Source organism: Erinaceus europaeus, chromosome 20 (genome assembly GCF_950295315.1).
Source record: "Erinaceus europaeus chromosome 20, mEriEur2.1, whole genome shotgun sequence".
Classification (NCBI taxonomy): Eukaryota; Metazoa; Chordata; class Mammalia; order Eulipotyphla; family Erinaceidae; genus Erinaceus; species Erinaceus europaeus.
In genome coordinates, this window is record NC_080181.1 from 20,997,193 (window position 1) to 21,016,441 (window position 19,249).

The window sequence follows — 19,249 nt, forward strand, 5'->3', positions numbered from 1 at the left end:
AATTACTGTTTTTGGTAAAGAGGTAGTAATCATGGGCTCTTTGTGCTCCTGATTAACCCCAAAAGTATTTATTTACCATAGATAATTCAGTATTAAAATACCAAATATTCCAAAAGGTAGCACCTGCTCATTATCAAGGGCAAGGGGACCTCTGGCTATCTATTTAAGACTATAAATGCTTTATTAGAAATCTGTAAAGAAAACAAATTTAGTGCAACTATAAAATACTACTTAGTGAAATGTCACATTTATACTCTATTGCTGGTGTCTCACACTGTCATCCTACCAAGTACGTGTTCTATTTTACACAGGATTTTAAGGCCAGGGACAGAGTAACTTAGCTGCTCTGGGGGTTTAAAAGCCAGGCAAAATGATGTGTTTAGTGATCTTGTGCCATAGAGAAAAAATTCACTTGTGTCCTGCCCACCTTTCTTACACTGCTTTTTTGGTTTCTTAAAAATTAACACGGTATATAGTAAAAAGGAATAATGTGGTCTCTGCTTGGTGCTTTAATCAAAAGGCAGACTGGGAAGAAGGCTATGTCCCTGAGAAGCCTGTGTCATTTAGAACTGATTCAACTGACAGAACTGTTTCAAGGGAAATCTAAAATTTACATTAATAGTTTTAAGAGGGGTTGCTGCACTGAATCCTGTTTAAAGTATCATTAACATTGCTAGCTCCAAATTCTTCCTCATGTGGTTTAGAATTTATCTAAGACAACTGAAATAACTCTGAACACTATGTAGGCAATAAGCTGCAGTAGAACTAGAAAGTCATTCACTAAACTGCCATGTTTAGAGACCTACTTAGTACAGCCACAACCCAACCCTGCAGGCTTACTTAACAAAATCCTAATCTTCAATAATTGCTTATGGGTGTTACAAAGGGGAAATTTGTTCTTGTGCTCATTTCCTCATGTAAATGAGACCACACCTGCGAGGCCAAAACACATAAGCCCCAAGGCTAACAACAAAAACACCTAGTTGTGGCACAAACAGATGAGATTATGATGTTCCATTACACTATTCTACACACTGCTGGTTCCAAGCCACCTCCAGAAGCCCACCTTTGCTTTCCCCAATGCTGTATTCCAATTGGTGTATCCAGGTTATTATTAAATTTAGCCTTTTGGGCCTTTTAATTTGCTTTATATACACTTTACACTGAATGTGAGTAATTGCAAAAAAATAACCTCTTCAAGAAACTTTCATAACAAAATACTAGATTCCCTATTAACAGTAAGAGAAGATCAAGTTTAACAGGACAAAATAGAACATAAGAACTCTGTCAGAACATACACAGATGGCACAAGACAGCTCTGACCTGAGGACCCCTGGGCTGAGCCACAGTGTAATGGGCAACCCCCCAAGGTGAAAGCTGAAAATAACCAGAGTCCTGCAGAAACTGAAGAAACGTTCTCACTTAGTCGTCATCTGAACTCTCAGCAGATCTTTCATCTGTAGCAACTTTCCAATTTGTACGTTTATTTGTCCTTGTCTGTATTTCATTGTTAACTACAGGGATATGGACTTTCTTCTCTCTCTTTTTCCTTTTGGTTTTCTTAGTGTCTGTTTCTTCACTTTCCTCAGAACTGCTGGATGCGGAATCATCTGACTGAGAAGTGTCACTTTCTGCCTCTAAAGATAAAGCAGATTTTTTCAGAGACTTTTTCCTTGACTTTTTCTTGCACTTGTGTGGTTGTTTCCTTTTTCTAGTAACAGAAGCCCTAGTTTCTGCTGAGAAGTCGCTTGAGGAATCTGCTGTTACATCTGTAGCTTCCTTTTTCCTTTTCTTCTGTTTCTTGTGTGACCTTTTTTTCTGCTTCTTTTTGTGGGATTTCTTTGACTTTTTGTGTTTGTGGGATTCATGGGTAGATGATTTTTCCTGGGGAGATTTTTTCTTTCCATTGGTAATATCTTGCTGATCACTACTAATAAAAAGAGAAACTGCTTTATTATAGAATATAAAAGGTTTGTTTATACTTTAGTCTGCATCCTAGGTAGAAGTACCAGACATTAAACAGGGAAAGGTAAAATGCCCAATTAAGTGATCTGTTTTTTAGTCTCTGTCATTTAGTCATTTTAAAAATATTTTACTAATGACAGAGAGAACCAGAGCATCACTCAGGTACATGTGATGCCAAGATCAAACTGGGGACGTCACACTTGAAAGTTAAATGCTTTATCCACTGCTCCACCTTGCTGGGCCAGTCTAGTTAACATTTGTAAAAGCAAATGCATCTTCAGTAAAAGTTAAGAAATCTATAGTTCATATATTACATTAGTCTTAGTTTTTTCTTCTTCAATGATCTAATCTGCTTTACCTGTCTGTTTCAAATTCTTCAGGGTATAACTCTTTATAACCACTGTGACCCCATCTGTAAAATAACATATAATACTAAATATATTGTTAAGGCAACACGTACATTTTTAAAATGCTTAGGGGTAAACACGCATACACACAGACACAAAACAAAGACAGACAGGGTTAAGCCAACCTCACATTATAGATCAGTAACTTACTTAGTTGGCTACACTTTAAGATTCAACCATACTGTTGCATCTATCAATTAGCACTTTATTCTCTTTACTATCAAGTTACATTCCACTATGTAAATATGATGCATTATCTATACATCAGCTGATAATAATTTTGGCTATTATGAACAATCACACTATAAGCAACTGTACAAGTTTTTAAAAAATAATTTACTTATTGTCATCTCTTGAGTTTCACTGCTCCAAGCCCACTTTTTCAGATACAGAGACAGAAAGACACAGCAAAGCTCCCTCCAATGAAGTGGGGGCTGGGCTCAAACCTGGATCTTATGCATGACAAAGCAGGCACACTACTCAGGAGAGCTTTGTTGCTACCTCCAAATTTACTTTTGTTTTTAGTGGTGCTGGTGCCTCATATATACACAAGTTCATCGCTCTTTGGTTGAATTTTCTTAATTTTTTATTTAAGATATATGTCAAGACACTACAATACAAGGGCTTCTCCCAGTGTTGTGCATATGGCAAGGTGCGTACCTGTGAGGCGAACTATTCTGCAGCCCCAAGAAGCAGGTTTTAATTATTATTATTGTTATTTTTTATCAGAGCACTGCTCTGCTCTGGCTTATGGTGGAAAAGGTAATTGAATGTGGGATGTTGGAACCTCAGGATGAGAATGTCTTTGTAGAACCATTATGCTACCTATCCCCACTTAGCAATTTTTTAAAATATTTTTTATATTTATTTTTCCCTTCTTATTGCCCTTTTCTTTTGTTGTCGTAGTTATTGTTGTTATAGCAATTTTTTTTTTAGCCAGTGAGTTTATTAAGAAAACATACACTAGGGGCCGGGTGGTGGCGCACTTGGTTGAGTGCACATGTTACTGTGTGCAAGGACCCAGGTTCAAGCCCCCTGGTCCCCACCTGCAGGGAGAAAGCTTTGCAAGTGGTGAAGCAGTCTTGCAGGTGTCACTCTGTCGCTCTCCCTCTCTATCTCCCCCTAGCTCTCAATTTCTGGCTGTCTCTATCCAACAAATAAAATAAAGGTAATAAAAAAAAGAAAAGAAAAGATATACATGCAGGCCCACTGGAAAGGCAGAAAGGCCATGTTACATTTGAAAACTTCCTTTTCAGTGGGATCTGAGGTTTCAGGTAAACAAGACACATACATTAACAAGTGCAGGCCAAATGGAAAGGTAGAAAGGATGAGAGTTTTTTTAAAGTATACACTCTAGTCCAAATATCACTAATAATCTGGATAGGGAAATAGCAAAATGATTATGCAAATAACTGTCATACCTGAAGCTCCAAGGTCCCATGTTTAATCCCCACAACCCCTATAAACCAGAGCTGAGCATGCAGATGCAGTGCCCTGGCTAAAAAAAAAGAGCCCATTTTGCAAATATCTCTAGTAGTCATAGAAATTTAACTACAAACCTGTCGGGCATGTTAGCTTCACAGTCATATAACTTCTTGTTCCAGGATTTAGCCTTAAGAAAATCATCTGTCAGTGTCCCAGAAATTTCATTCCTTGGCCTCCAATAGTCTCTCTGACTTTCCTCATCAAAGCCATCACTACGCATTCGGCTACACAGGAAAATAGGAATTTGAGATGATTTTGTGAAACATCATGCACAAACAAAATCAACAAAGGCAAGGACATACCAGGATTCAAAAATGATATAAAAGATGGGGCCAGGTGGTGGTGCACCTGGGCTGAACACACATTACAATGCCCAGGACTTGCATGAATGTGGTGCCAGGTTAGATCTTTGGCACCGAATATGCTAAAGCTGACTGAAAGATGCTCTGGTCTTGGTAACTCTCTACTTGGAAAAAATAAGGGGGTTGGAGGTTGGCAAGACATCAGGATGGGCACCTGCTTTGTCACATGCACAACCGCCTGACCCTTGCCATTATCTTTATAATTCGGTCTAGATATATGAATGAGGGGAGGTTTTCAGACTCACAAAAGTGAATTTGTCTTTACATGCCAAGATGTTTTAAAACCAAACCTGATGATTCCTAATAAAATGAAATTTTTTTAGTTCTATAAGCTGCAACTTTACCTTGAACTGCTAGGTATTATTTTCCGTCTGGTCCCTTGGTAAGCATCTTCCATCTGTTTCTCCAGTTCTCTTATCTTCCACATATCTGATTCCTCTTGAATCTAGATTTAAAAAAAAAAAAAATGGAGGGGGAATTAAAAAAAAAAGTCAGTAAATAAAGTTAGAGAGAGGGTGAGAAGAACCTTACTCAACTAGGGAAAGATATAAACAGGCTGAGGATGTGGTTCAGGAGGTGGCGCAGTGGATAAAGCATTGGATTCTCAAGCATGAGGTCCTGAGTTCATTTCCCCGCAGCACATGTATCAGAGTGATGTCTGGTTCTCTCCCTCCACTCCTATCCATCTCATTAATAAGTTAAAAACAAAACAAAACAAAACAAAAAAAGGCTGAGGGGCATGGAACAACCTGCCAATGTCCATGTTCAGCAGAGAAGCAGTTACAGAAGCCAGACCTTCTACTTTTTGCACTCCATAAAGAATTTTGGTCCATACTCCCAGAGGAGTGGATGATAGGGGAAGACAACTAGAGGGTTCTGTACCTCCCCAAAATTCCACCAGGACCCAAAGTGTTTGTCATCAAGAATCTTGTTTTTTTTTTTTTTTTTCCCTCCTCCAGGGTTATTGCTGGGCTCAGTGCCTGCACCATGAATCCACCGCTCCTGGAGGCCATTTTCCCCTCTTTTTTGTTGCCCTAGTTGTTGCAGCCTCGTTGTGGTTATTATTGCCATTGTTGACGTTGCTTTGTTGTTGGATAGGACAGAGAGAAATGGAGAGAGGAGGGGAAGACAGAGAGGGGGAGAGAAAGATAGACACCTGCAGACCTGCTTCACCACCCGTGAAGCGACTCCCCTGCAGGTGGGGAGCCGGGGGCTCGAACCGGGATCCTTAGGCCGGTCCCTGCGCTTTGTGCCACATGCGCTTAACCCACTGCGCCACCGCCCGACTCCCAGGAATCTTGTTTTTATACCAGCAATGAAAGGGAGGAGAATCTAGAAAACACCAGAGGTAATCAGGCACTATCTCTCTTATCTGAGAGGGAAGAGAAAAAAAGAAAAGATGCCTGGCAGTAGTAATAGGTGTAGGGGTGATTTGAAAGGAAGTGCAGCCAAAGACTCTGGGGTGCGTGGGAGGGAAGTAGAATACAGGTCCAAAAAGCATGACAGAGGACCTAGTGGGGGTTGTGTTGTTATATGGAAAACCGGGAAATGTTATGTATGTACAAATCATTGTACTTACTGTCGAATGTAAAACATGAATTCCCCAATAAAGAAATAAAAAAAAAAAAAAAAAAGGAAGTGCAGGTAGGACCACTGAAAAAAATGGGGGGAATACACACACACACACACACACACACACACACGTAATTATAGAATCAGCCCCTATGTATGAACTTGGGAGAATACTGCAGTTTTTCTGTGGTGGAAATCGTATGGCATTATACCCCTATCTTATAATTTTGTAAATCATTATTAAATCACTAATACAAAATACATTAAAAATTTTTTAACTTTGATTATGTAACACTCTACTTTAAAACATTTATTTCAGGGGCCGGGCACCAGGTTAAGGGCACATAGTGAAGTGCAAGGACCCACAAAAGGATCTCAGTTTGAGCCCCCGGCTCCCCATCTGCAGAGAGGTTACTTCACAAGTGGTGAAGCAGGTCTGCAGATGTGTCTATCTTTCTCTCCCCCTGTCTTGATTTCTCTCTGTTCTATCCAACAACAACAGCAATAGTAACAACAATAATAACATTGGCAACAAAATGGTAAAAAATGGCCTCCAGGAGCAGTGGATTCATAGTGTAGGCAACAACCCTGGAGGCAAAAAAAAAAAAAAAAAAATCACCCTAGGGGAGAAAGTTTAATCTCCAAGCACCACAATCTAACTCTATTAGACCTCTCATATCTCATCTTCTGCAGCTACTCCCACATACTCCATTTCCTGGATGCACACAATTTTTTGCTATGCCCCAAGTGCTTCATGGTCTTTCTTACTGCCTTATGTTAGTACATGATGTTCCTTCTGTCCTTCCATCTGGTAAGCTTGTATTCATTCATAGGAATTAATTTTTACATTAGCAGCTCAAACTCTACCCATTAGGTGAAGCCTCTCCTAATTCTCCAAGGCAAATTTTATTATTCTTTCCTTCAGGTACTCCAGCACCTTACACACTATATTACTCATCTCTGCGTTTCCCAACGATATTAAATGCCTGGTGCACTGTTTACACTCATTAAGTGTTGAAAAAGAACTGCTGCTAGGCTGTGCCTCTCACCTTATTGTGAGCATCGGTGTGCCGGATAACATTCCTCAGAAGGACTTTCCCCAGCGGAACCCGAGACATTCTTCAATCTGAATGGAGCCAATAAACACATAAAAGACAACACTCTTTGGACTGCCTCATCTTTTACTACGTTACAAGGAAACAAGAGGTAAAGGAATGACAGCCAGACTATCAACAGAAGTCAAAGATGCCGAGGAATCGATTTCTTTTCACTATAAATGGGAAATGTCAACATATCAATGTATAAACGAAAAGGGGGTGAGAATCACTTTGAAAGCGGACATTAGGTGCTTTCAAGAGCAGCATTTTAATGCATGTTCAAAAATAACTGTCAGCTTTAAAGCAAATATATTAACTCCCATTTTCTACTAGATGAAACTCCTCGAAAGGCATAACTTCCCCCGGGGCCCCGTAGTCCCAAAAAAAAACAAGGTCCCGATTAGAAATGAGCCCTCTTTTCCCGTAACTAATGGACAATGAAGCAAATAACGTAGATCTGAGCATGTCAGGGACCACAGTACTGTCAACAGGATTTTAAAAGCAAAATCAAAAACAACACTTGAGGTCTGAAAACGTCCGATGCAGAGAAGCCCTTTACTTCTCCCTGCGGGAACAAAGTCTCTTCCCTCTTTTGTACAGAACTCCCCCCCCCCCCGGGGACAGCTGTGGGCAGTCACCCCCCGCTCACTCACCCCTCGATCCCGAGGCAATCAGGCATCCTGTTAGTGTGAGACGAAGAACCAGTCCATTACAAGGTCTCCTCCGACCCGGGAAGCCGAGGAGTCAGGGCTCAAAGGCAACTCTGCAGCTCCACCCGAGTCCTCCTCCTCCTCCGTGACCACGCTGCCTTCCTCCCCAGCGGGTGCTCTGCCCTCCGCGGCCCAGGCCCCGCGGCCTCTCCCCGAGCCCAGGCCGACAGGCGGGGCTCGTTCCCGGGCTCCCGACGGCCCGGCGGGCTGAGGCCGCCCCGCTCACGCTCCGGAGGGAAGGGCCCGGGGACTGGGTGTCGCTCCCCCGGGGACGCTCCGGAAGGCACGATCGTCGACAGGGACCCGGGGGAGGTTAGAGCGCCCGAAGGGGGGGTCCAGGCTTCCAGGTGGGAGACAGTGAGAACACCCCCATCTTGGTCACCGGGGCCCCTGCCGCCCAGAGGCCGTGGAGCCCCCGGTAACCTCCCCTCCAAACCCGCCCCCCACACACACACACACAAACACGCCCATACCGTGCGCCGCGGCCTCGCGTGGCGGGGGGGAGGGGGCGGGAAGCGGTCGGGCCGAAAAGGGAACTGGCTTCCCTTCCAGACCGGAAGTCGTAGTCTTGAGAAAGTCTTCCCACCGACTGGAGACGCCCAGAGGGAGGAGGAGTTCCTGAATGTGCTAGCAACCTATGGTAGGAGGAGGGAAGAGACCTGGGAAAGAAGTGGGCGGGGGCTCAGTTGAAAAGCGAGCCCAGCGCCCCAAGGGACAGACACCGGAACTGCATTTTAGAACGACCTTTCAGGCCAATGCTTTCCGGACCCAGTTAGGTGTGGGACCCAGGATAGTTACCCTGGTAACAGGCGTCGCTCTTAGTCTAGGAGCCAGTGGTGAGTTGGATTCTTTCTAAATAATCGTCCTTTGGAGGCTTGTCCTAACATGGTATTTGAAGTACTCAACCCTCCTCTTTCTCTAGTTCTGTGGATGCTGTGGGGAAGCGGGAAATGTGAGGGGAGAGGGCTATTCTGTAGAATTTACCAAGTGATCTAGCCTCTTTTATTATTGTTTTTTTTAGCTTACTTGATCCTGTAATAATATAGTTATTATCACCTTCACTTCAGGCTGATAAATTTGAATTGCATGCATTAAGTTGCTCAAGATCATACAACTACTTAATAATAAATCTAAGATTGGTCAACCCCCTGCACCACCACAACCCAGAGCTGATCAGTGCTCTTGTAAAAAATAATAAGTAAATAAATAAATAAATAAATCTAAGATTGGCGTATTAAGCATTCTGGCTGCAGAATGCTTAATACGCCTCATGCCCCCACCTCCACCCCCCAACCCCCGCCACACAACATCCTTGGACATTCAGGTCAGGTAAGGCCAGGCAACACTTCCAGATGTTGGGAAGAGACTGCCAGGAAACCCAGACTTTAAATGACCATCAGTTTGAGGCTGGGGAGACAGGATAATGGTTATGCAAACAGACTTTCAGGCCAGAAGCACCAAAGGTCCCAGGTTTAATCCCCAGCATCACCACATGCCAGAGAGGTAAGCAGTGCTCTAATAATAATAACAATAAATAACTCTACTCTCAGGGCTTGTGAAGGTCTAGATAGAGATAAGACCTTACCTAAAAGGTAACTTGAATGTAGGAAGAGGTACTACCTACTTAAAGAATAAGATTAAGGGGCCAGGGTGTGGCAGACCTGGTTAAGTGCTCACATCACAGAGCACAACGTCCAAGGTTCAAGCCCCTGGTCCGTCCCCCACCTGTAGGGGGAAAAGCTTCACGAGTGAAGCAGGGCTGCAGGTGTCTGTTACTTTCCCTCTATACCTCCTCCTCCTCTTTAAATTTATCTCTATCTCTATCCAATAATATATAAATGATATAACAATTAAATTTTTAATATTTATTTATTCCCTTTTGTTGCCATTGTTTTACTGTTGTAGTTATTGTTGTCGTCGTCGCATAGGACAGAGAGAAATGGAGAAAGGAGGGGAAGATAGAAAGGGGGAGAGAAAGATAGACACCTACAGACCTGCTTCACCGCTTGTGAGGCAGTCCCCCTACAGGTGAAGAGCCAGGGGCTTAAACCAGGATTCTTATGGCAGTCCTTGCACTTTGCACCGCGCGCTCAACCCGCTGCGCCCGACTCCCTTTTTTTTTTTTTTTCAACCAGAGCACTGCTCAACTCTGTCTTATGGTGGTGTGGGGGATATTGAACCTGGGACTTTGGAGTCTCAGGCATGAGAGTTTCTTTGCATAAACATTATGATATCTACCCTCCGCTCAATATAACAAAAATTTAAAAAAGAGAATAAAATAAAAATAATGTGCTGGGAGTCAGGCGGTAGCACAGTGGGTTAAGCGCACATGGCTGGAAGCGCAAGGACCGGTGTAAGGATCCCTGTTTGAGGCCCTGGCTACCCACCTGCAGGGGAGTCGCTTCACAAGTGGTGAAGCAGGTCTACAGGTGTCTATCTTTCTCTTCCCCTCTGTCTTCCCCTCCTCTCTCCATTTCTCACTGTCCTATCTAACAGCGACGACATCAATAACAATAACTACAACAATAATGAAAAACAAGGGCAACAAAAGGGAAAATAAATTTTTAAAAATGTGCTGAGCTGCAATCACTTTGACAAGTGTGTTGAGGATCGAAATTAACTTCACTAGCACAACTGCTAATCTATTCCTCCACCCACAAAAGTAATGAGTCAATAAATACACAGACTTTATCCCCATTAAGGCATGTCTTTCCACAGACTTAAGAGGCATATTCATTCACCTCAGTCATGGAGACATCTTCAAAGCATCTGCTCACCCAAGTTACTCAGTTATGGACCCTCCTAGATGACCTGGCTGAAAGTGACCCTAAAAACTATAAAAAGTTCATTCAACAGCAACTGCAAGAAGGAAAACAGCTCTATGCTGCTCCAGAACCACAACTTTGTCTGCAGACCAGGATGTTGGTATGTAGAGCTGGTCCTATGGAATGGGGGTGGAGGAAGGGGGCTTGGATTAAAATAGTCCCGAAGTAATCAGGTAGTATCTTACTCTATTTTTTGCCTCCAGGGATATCACTGGAGCTTGGTGCCTGCACTATGATGCTGCTCCTGGAGGCAGTCTTTTTTCTATTGTTGTTGCTGCTGTTGTTGGATAGGACAGAGAGAAATGGAGAGAGGAGGGAAAGAGGGGACAGAGTAGACAGACACCTGCAGACCTGCTTCACTACTATATATATCTATGAATGAGAGGGATCAAGATCGAGCCTGAGACCCCAGAGCACTGCTCAGCTTTGGCTTATGGTGGTACAGGGGATTGAACCTGGCACTTTTGGTGCATCAAACATGAACTCTTTTTTTTTTTTTTTTTTTGTATAACCACTATGCTGTGTCCCCAGCCCAGAAGAGCTTGCCCTTAACCACTGCTACCTTGACACAAGAAAACCTGAGGGAAACTCAGTCTAAATGAAAAAATGAAAAACAATTGAGGATGGGCTGTAATGTACCTGGTTGAACACGCAAGTTACCATACACAAAGGGCTCAGGTTCAAGCCCCCAGTCTCCACCTGCAGGGGAAGGAAACTTCACAGGCAGTGGAATAGCTGTCTTCCTGTTGCTCTCTCTGCTCTCCCTCTCCCAATTTCTTGGTCCTATCAAAATTTTAAAATATTAAAAATTAGGCAGGTTGGGGAGTGACAGTGGGCAGGAAATTCATATTTGATATGTTTTGGAGAGCTCAAGGTGAGCCATTTCTTCTGCAAGAATGAAAATGAAATAATGTGACCTGGAGATAGCAGAATGACTACAGAAAGAGTTTCATGTCTGAAGCGCAAACATCCCAGGTTCAGTCTTCAGTATCACCATAAATAATCCAGAATTGAGCAGTGCTCTAGTTTCAATTTTTTAATATTTCTTTATTCCCTTTTGTTGCCATTATTTTATTGTTGTAGTTATTATTGTTGTTGTTATTGATGTCATTGTTAGATAGGACAGAGAGAAATAGAGAGAGGAGGGGAAGACAGAGGAGGGAGAGAAAGATAGATAGCTGTGGACCTGTTTCGCTTGTAAAGCGACTCTCCTGCAGGTGGGGAGCCAGGGGCTGGAACCGGGATCCTTATGCTGGTCCTTGCACTTTGCGCAACGTGCACTTAACCCACTGAGCTACTGCCTGACTTCCTCAAAATAAATAAATTTTTTTTTAAAAAAGTACTGATTTAGTAGAGAGTTGGAGCTTGATGCTTTTTCAAGTAAGAGAATTTGCTTGAAGAGGTAAGAAGTAGTAATACAGGATCAAACAGCTGAATAAACTCTGTATATCCATTCCACCTCTCTCCTCTTGCTCAGTTCCTGGAGAGCAGCAACGGATTCTTGGTGAAATCAGGTTAAACATAGTTTTATTATATGGAATGACTTATTTGAAGCCTAGCTCTCTTTTCCAATGCTGTGCTGAATTTCCTTTGTGCTTTTTTTTTTTTTTTTTAAATAAAAGACTAGACCAGTGAAGATAGCAATTTTATCCAGGAGATCACAGAGCTTCTGGTTCATTTCCCAACAGCACCATAAACCAGAGCTGAGTAGTGCTAAAATAAAAGACTAGTTTTATAAGATGTGCGTTTTCCCCCTAGAAACCAAAAGAAAAAAATATTTTTATCAACGTGTGTCAGTGGAAAAGGATCCCAGCTCCCCAGTCAACCTCTCATCCAGTACCTGTAAGTGTTGGCAAGCCAGAAGATATGTCTGAGGCATCAGGTACATCAAATTATAGGACAGAAAGCCTATTTCAATTGGAAATTAGCCTGGACCAGATATTACTTATTAAAAGGCATTTCAAGGAAATGTATTTGGTTAAAATGTTAATGACTTTTGAATCTACCTTTATGCAAGTTGAACATTTTGGTTTTTCTAAAGTGGAGGGGGCGCTGAGGGTGATGCACACACATTATTATGCATGAGGTCTGGGGTTCAAACCCTCACTCCCAGCCTGCAGGAAGCAAGTTTCAGGAGTGGTGAAGCAGGTGTGCAGTTCTCTCTTTTCCTTCCTCTATTTCCCCCCTTCCCTCTGAACTTCAAGCTGTTCAGTAAAAAAATGTAAAGCAACAAGTACTCTAGAGTTTTGTGTATATAGCATCATCATGATTATTTCTGAAAGAGTAGAATGTATATTTTTTAATATTTATTTTCCCTTTTTGTTGCCTTTTTATTGTTGTTGCAGTTATTATTGTTATTTTTTATTGTTATTGATGTCATCGTTGTTGGATAGGACAGAGAGAAATGGAGAGAGGAAGGGAAGACAGGGGGGAGAGAGACACCTGTAGACCTGCTTCACCACCTGTGAAGCGACACCCCTGCAGGTGGGGAGAATGTATATTTTCTATCTTTATAGCTTATATTAATATAATTATATTGTATATAACATATATGTAATATTGTTAATATGACAATGTCATTAGTGAAACAAGTCATGTTCATTTCATACCCTCTAAATTGCAACACACAGATGTGTACACAGTCATTGATGTTGCCTACAATCCTGATGTTCTCCACGTAGCAGAACAGGACCAAGTGAAAAAACATCAATTAATACAAATGACCATGAAGTGCATTGAAGAAAAACTCCAGTGTACTCTCTCACACGCCTACCACATTGCCAAATTTAGAATAAAAGGAAACATTGTAAGGATGAAACAAAATCTGATGGGAATCCAGACTGATCCCGCAAACTTAAGAGAGACAATGAAGACTGGTAAGTTAAGAGTGTAAAGGAGAATTTAACATCAAGAGGTTTTTTTTTTTTTTTTTTTTTTGGGGGGGAGTGAGTCAGTAGCACAGCAGGTTAAGTGCAGGTGGCACAAAGCACAATGGCCGGCGTAAGGATCCCGGTTCGAGCCCCTGGCTCCCCACCTGCAGGGGAGTTGCTTCACAGGTGGTGAAGCAGGTCTGCAGGTGTCTATCTTTCCCCTTCTATGTCTTCCTCTCCTCTCTCCATTTCTCTTTCCTATTCAATAATGACGACAATAATAATAACTACAATAAAACAAGGGCAACAAAAGGGAGTAAATACTTATTTATTTTTACAAACTATAAGTTGGGGGACCAAGAAGTGGCACATCTGGTTAAGGGCATACATTTAAACCCCACATGGGAGCTCTACTGCACCAAAGGAAATTCAGTGGATGGTGGAATGATACTGTGGTGGGATGTCTTCAACACCAAAACCAAAAGAGGGTGGGGGAGGGAAAGTTGACCTGGGAGATGTGGATTCACACATGTGAGCTCCCAACACTAGAGACAAAGTTCTTTTAAGTTTGCTAAATTTAGCTGCAGCTTTTTTTTTTTTTAAAGATTTTATTTATTTATGAGAAAGATAGGGGAGAGAGAGAAAGAACCAGACATCACTCTGGTACATGTGCTGCCCGGGATTGAACTCAGGACTTCATGCTTGAGAGTCTAGTGCCTTAGCCACTGCGCCACCTCCTGGACCACTAGCTGCAGCTTTTTTTAAAAATGTATTTTTAATTATTGGATAGAGACAGAAATTGAGAGGGGAGGAGGAGATAGGGAGGGAGACAGAGATACCTGCAGCCCTGCTTCACCACTTGTGAAGCTTTCCCCCTACAGGTGGGGACTAGGGGCTTGAACCTGGGTCCTTGCACACTGTAATGTGAGCGCTTAACCAGGTGCAACACCACCTGTGCCCTTAGCTACAGCTTTATCTGCAATCCCAGTTAACACTAATATATGTATCTATGGCATCTTAGAGTCTGATATTATCTTTTTAATTTTGTGATATGATCACTCATTTTTTCCTTAAAGAATTAACCCTTGGACAGATAAGAAGTACTGTGAGTAATTCAGATGAATTATCTCAACTACTTCTGCCAAAGGACCAAGTTTCAAGCAAAGTAGGGTGTCTGATAGAAGAGATTTCCAGTACAGAGATTCAGGTGGAAATGAAGAGACCAGTCTATGAATTAAAAACTGTGAAGGATCAAAATGAAAAACCTCTGAAAATTGAACTAAAAGTTGAATTGCCTGGTGTTAACTCAGTCTCTCTCTGTGAACTTAGTGTTTCTGAGGTAAGTTGTATAGATAATACTATAAATTTCTATCAATCTATATTTAGTATGCTATGCTGTAGTAACAAATGCACAATCTCAGTGTCTAAATTCTTGGAGTTACATGTCAATTAATCTGCCCTACTTTATGAATCTCAGACATTTCAAGATACACATAGTGAAGGAGCAATTAGCAATTTTCATTTGAGTAGCCATTCTCTGACATCAGGAAAATAGAAATGGCCACACCAAGGATTAGATCCTAAAACTTCCTCTCACATGTAGCATATGGCACATATACTCACATTCTGTCAGCCACTTAAGTCCCCAAGAACAAGTCTTACATCGGGAGGGCAGGAAAATATACTGTTCTTAAGCTAGTCACAGAAAAATAACACAGCAAGACTACAATCCTTTTACAGAAGAGTAAACAATTGGCAATAATCTGGTAATCTACCTTCTTCTCAAAGGATGACACCTCTATTCCCAGACTACAAAGTACAAGAGTTTATCAGCATAATTTGCTTTCTCCTCTTGAGCCTCATGCCTGTGAACTGTAAAGAAAGGTTATCTAGGGGGTCGGGCATGGCGCAGTGGGTTAAGCGCACGTGGCGCAAAGCGCAGGGACCGGCGTAAGGATCCCGGTTCGAGCCCCCGGCTCCCCACCTGCAGGGGAGTCACTTCACGGGCGGTGAAGCAGGTCTGCAGGTGTCTATCTTTCTCTCCCCTTCTCTGTCTTCCCCTCCTCTCTCCATTTCTCTGTCCTATCCAACAACAAAGCAACGTCAACAATGGCAATAATAATAACCGCAACGAGGCTGCAACAACTAGGGCAACAAAAAGGGGGAAAAATGGCCTCCAGGAGCGGTGGATTCATGGTGCAGGCACTGAGCCCAGCAATAACCCTGGAGGAAAAAAAAAAATAATAATAAAAAGAAAGGTTATCTATTCTTACAAACCCATATACTACACAGTGTAGAATAGGGAGAGGTTAAACTTAATTAATTAGCACTCTCAATTCAAAAATGGAAAAATATGAGGCAGTCAGCAGTTACTGAAAGATACTGAGATCCTGGGTTACAGATACTGAAGGTAGAGAATGAAGGTTCTCCTTTAGGTCCCTTGACAAAGTGCCTGAGTACTTAGCCCCCTAATTCTACTATTTATTATTTTGTTTGTACCAGAACACTACTCATATCTGGCTTATGGTAGTGTTGAAGATTCAGCCTGGGAACTTGGGGTCAGACACAAAAGCCTTTGTGTAACTATTGTGCTATCTCCTCAGCCTATAAAATTCTTTTTGAGGCATGTTTATGTTATATGGCCTATCTGAATTCAATTACTATCGCTCTGCTCTGGTCAAATTCTAACAATTTACTGGGATCTTTAGGTTCAATTAAGTTTTGACAGATGGCAAAAATACAGGTGATCTAGTCATTACCTATAGGCTGCCTCTTTATTTTTTTTGCTTCCAGGGTTATTGCTAGGGCTCAGTGCATGTACTAAGAAGCCACTGCTGGAGGCCATTTTTGTTGACCTTGTTAGGACAGAGAAACTGAGAGTGGAGAGGAAGACAGAGAGGTGGAGAGAATGAGACACCTGCAGACCTGTGTCACTGCTGTGAAGAAGTGGTAGGGAGCCGGGGTTCAAACCAGGATCCTTACACTGGTCCATGTGCTTTGCGCCATGTGTGCTTAACCCACTGCACTACTGCCCGTCCCACCAGGTTGCCTTTTTTCTGGAGTCAGGGAGTGCATCATCACCAGGGATTTTACTGCTCCAAGCAGACTTTTACAGAGGGATCACAGCACCCATCAAAGCTTCTTCCAGTGTGGTGAGGCCTGGACTCAACCAGGGTTGCATTCAACTTCATATGAAATAAATCTAAAATGCACCATTCCCATCATTCTAGTCTCCAGAAGTTTCCATGCTGGTTGCTGGTCAATCTCAAAGCTAATGCTGTGTAACTGAGAATGGTATCATACATCTCCTGGTATCACCTTACATTTGATGCATTTGGGCAGCATTAATAACCTCAAAATCCAGGGACTTAAACCATTTTATTATTGATTGCAAGTCACCTGGCTGCAGGTGGGATCCTTCTTGTGAGAAAGGAATTAACAAGGACCAATAATGCAAGAACAGAAATTTTAACCAGCAAATTTCTTTCTTTTTTTTTTTTTTTTGCCTTCAGGGTTATTGCTGGAGCTTGGTGCCTGCACCACAAATCCACTGCTCCTGGAGGCCATTTCCCCCCCATTTTTGTTGCCCTTGTTATTATTGTTGTCATTGTTAATGGACAGGAAATTGAAAGAGGAGGGGAAGACAAGAGGGGGAGGGAAAGATAAGATACCTGCAGACCTGCTTCACCACTTGTGAAGTGACCCCCCTGAAGGTGGGGGGCCGGGGCCTGAAACTGGGGTCCTTATGCCGGTCCTTGTGCTTTACATCATGTTCACCTAACCCAGTACACCACCACCTGGCCCCAACAAATGCCTAAGATTGCTTTTATGGCAAAAAATTGTTTTGGTTTTGTTATATATATATATTTTTTTTATCCTGGCTTTATCTTATAAGATCTCTCTTGATTTGTCTTAGGATGATTTATTGATTGAGGCCTCTGAGAAGTACAGATTACATCTGAATCTTCCAGAATCAGTGGATACCAAGATGACTACAGCAAGGTTTATCAAAGAAAAGGCTACATTAATTGTCACAATGCCATTGGCATAAAACATCTGCTTTGCATTTGCAGTGCTAAAGTCATATGCTGAAGAGCAGTGGTTTATCTTTATGTTTTATCTTTTTTCATTCTTTTTCCTTCTCATATAAACTTAGCAACAAACAGAAGCTACTAAAAACATCATTTCCGTGATAAACTTACCTATTTAGGAAGATAAACTCACTTCTTTAGGAAGACTTCTTCCTTTCGTTGTCATTGGAGCTTAAGCACTCTGGGATGACTTCTTCAGATTGAGACAGAGAGAGGGCAAGGCACCCACCAGAGACTGAAATTTCCTCTAGATATGGGTTGTATATATGACAAAGCAAGGGCATTATCCTAGTGAGCTCTTTTGCTGGCTCTATAAATCTTTTCTTAAGAATGAGAATAAAAATATTTTTAAAGTCCAGGCTGTGAAAATTTTTTATTATTAAAATGGGTCACAAATATCAGACATTTTCTTCAAATAAAGATACAGGATCAGTAAGATAATGTGCTATTTCTCCGTAAAAAATCTCTGCATTTTTATAAAATAGCTGTAGAAGTAATTCAAACTATGTAGGCTGATCTTTTTATATCAGATATGGAGTCATCTGTGAATTGAACACAATATATAAACAGTAATTGGACTGCCTGGGCGGTGGCTCAGTAGTGAAGTACAAGTCTTGCAAGCATGATATATTTTCAAATGTTTGGTGCACCCGGTTGAGCACACATAATGTCCTGTGCAAGGACCTGGGTTCAAGTGGTGAAGTAATGCTGTAGGTGTCCTTTTTTTTCTCACCCTCTCTGTCTCCCCTTTCCTATTTTTCTTGGTCTCTATCCAAGAAATAACACACACACACACACACACACACACACACACACACACACACACACACACACACACACACACTTCTAAGAATGATGGTTCTGTAGTAAAGCTGAGGACCCCCAGTTATATCCCTAGCACCATATGAGCAATAAATACTAAGGAGGTTGGAGAGACAGCAGTTCCCATGTTCAAAAATTGCCCAGCACCACATGCCAAAGTGAAGATGTACTCTGGTAAAAAATAATGGCTATGAGAGTCGGGCGGTAGTGGAGCGGGTTAAGTGCTCGTGGTACAAAGTGCAAGGACCAGCATAGGGATCCCAGTTTGGGCCCCCAGCTCCCCATCTGCAGGGGGGTCGATTCACAAGCAGTGAGGCAGGTCTGCAGGTATCTTTCTCTCCCCGTCTTCTCCTCCCCTCTCCATTTCTCTCTGTCCTATCTAACAGGGACATCAAAAACAACAATAACTACAAAAACAATTTAAAAAGGGCAACAAAAGGGAAAATAAAATTCCTTCAGTTTTAAAAGAATCTCATCTACAAACTTGATTTTAGACAAATTATCAATAACAATTATCTTTCCAAGTTTTACTACTGCCTGTGCATTACTAATGATCAATCTTTCTTTACAACATTTACCTACCTTTTACAGTAGTCAGCTTCTCTTGTAAACCACATGATTTACAAAATCTCAGAATAGGAATAAAGTAACAGAACCAAATTATATTTTCGGGGGCTGGGCGGTAGTGCACTGGGTTGAGCACATAGTACAAATTATACTTTCATCTTGTTAGAGCATACATACCCCAAAACGAAGTGTTTTCATTAAACCTGAGAATTATATCCTTCTAAGCACAGGCATAAATTGACCTATTCAAAAAGTCGAAATGAATCTCTATTAAGATCTTATACATATGGTGGAAGAGATGGCATAATGGTTATGCAATGCAAAGACTCATGCCTGCGGTTCTAAAGTCCCAGGATGAATCCCCTGTACCATGATAAACCAAAGCTGAGCAGTGTTTTCGTAAGGAAAAATAAACTTTAAACAAACACCTTAAACATTAACTATTACACATCCCTGATCTTAAATTTTTGACTTGA

At 41.8% G+C, this 19,249-nt stretch overlaps 2 protein-coding genes across 8 annotated transcripts; one reads left to right on the forward strand and one right to left on the reverse strand.

The window, feature by feature from the left end:
• Window positions 1-158: 158 nt before the first annotated feature.
• On the reverse strand, window positions 159-8,175 carry NKAPD1 (NKAP domain containing 1). Of its 4 annotated transcripts, XM_016195357.2 has the most exons (7): window positions 8,072-8,175; window positions 7,542-7,568; window positions 6,841-6,917; window positions 4,564-4,664; window positions 3,932-4,081; window positions 2,324-2,377; window positions 159-1,930 (listed from the first exon to the last, which is right to left on the reverse strand). In XM_016195357.2, exons 3-7 carry the CDS (start codon window positions 6,907-6,909, stop codon window positions 1,423-1,425), a joined length of 882 nt encoding a protein of 293 aa, XP_016050843.1. In that variant the 5' UTR covers window positions 6,910-6,917; window positions 7,542-7,568; window positions 8,072-8,175; the 3' UTR covers window positions 159-1,422. The 4 variants fall into 4 exon arrangements, with proteins under 4 accessions (XP_016050843.1, XP_007537322.1, XP_060036054.1 ...); XM_007537260.3 differs by lacking the exon at window positions 8,072-8,175 and having other exon boundaries at window positions 159-1,927; window positions 7,542-8,065; XM_060180071.1 differs by lacking the exons at window positions 2,324-2,377; window positions 8,072-8,175 and having other exon boundaries at window positions 159-1,927; window positions 7,542-8,065.
• On the forward strand, window positions 8,156-17,740 carry PIH1D2 (PIH1 domain containing 2). Of its 4 annotated transcripts, none has more exons than XM_060180069.1 (6): window positions 8,156-8,238; window positions 10,317-10,523; window positions 12,182-12,305; window positions 13,054-13,299; window positions 14,370-14,632; window positions 17,210-17,740. In XM_060180069.1, the coding sequence occupies exons 2-6, from the start codon at window positions 10,347-10,349 to the stop codon at window positions 17,342-17,344; spliced, it is 945 nt and encodes a 314-aa protein (XP_060036052.1). In that variant the 5' UTR covers window positions 8,156-8,238; window positions 10,317-10,346; the 3' UTR covers window positions 17,345-17,740. The 4 variants fall into 4 exon arrangements, with proteins under 4 accessions (XP_060036052.1, XP_060036051.1, XP_060036050.1 ...); XM_060180068.1 differs by lacking the exon at window positions 8,156-8,238 and adding an exon at window positions 8,277-8,486; XM_060180067.1 differs by lacking the exon at window positions 8,156-8,238 and adding an exon at window positions 8,277-8,434 and having other exon boundaries at window positions 10,301-10,523.
• Window positions 17,741-19,249: the final 1,509 nt, after the last annotated feature.

Coding starts and splice junctions, on each gene's coding strand:
- NKAPD1 (XM_016195357.2), bottom strand. CDS start 6,909: ATGTCTCGGGTTCCGCTGGGGAAAGTCCTTCTGAGGAATGTTATCCGG. Junction 4,082..4,563: donor ATAATACCTAGCAGTTCAAG/GTAAAGTTGCAG, acceptor TTTCCTGTGTAG/CCGAATGCGTAGTGATGGCT. Junction 2,378..3,931: donor GAAGCTAACATGCCCGACAG/GTTTGTAGTTAA, acceptor GTTATTTTACAG/ATGGGGTCACAGTGGTTATA.
- PIH1D2 (XM_060180069.1), top strand. CDS start 10,347: ATGGAGACATCTTCAAAGCATCTGCTCACCCAAGTTACTCAGTTATGG. Junction 13,300..14,369: donor AAGAGAGACAATGAAGACTG/GTAAGTTAAGAG, acceptor TTTTCCTTAAAG/AATTAACCCTTGGACAGATA. Junction 14,633..17,209: donor GTGAACTTAGTGTTTCTGAG/GTAAGTTGTATA, acceptor GATTTGTCTTAG/GATGATTTATTGATTGAGGC.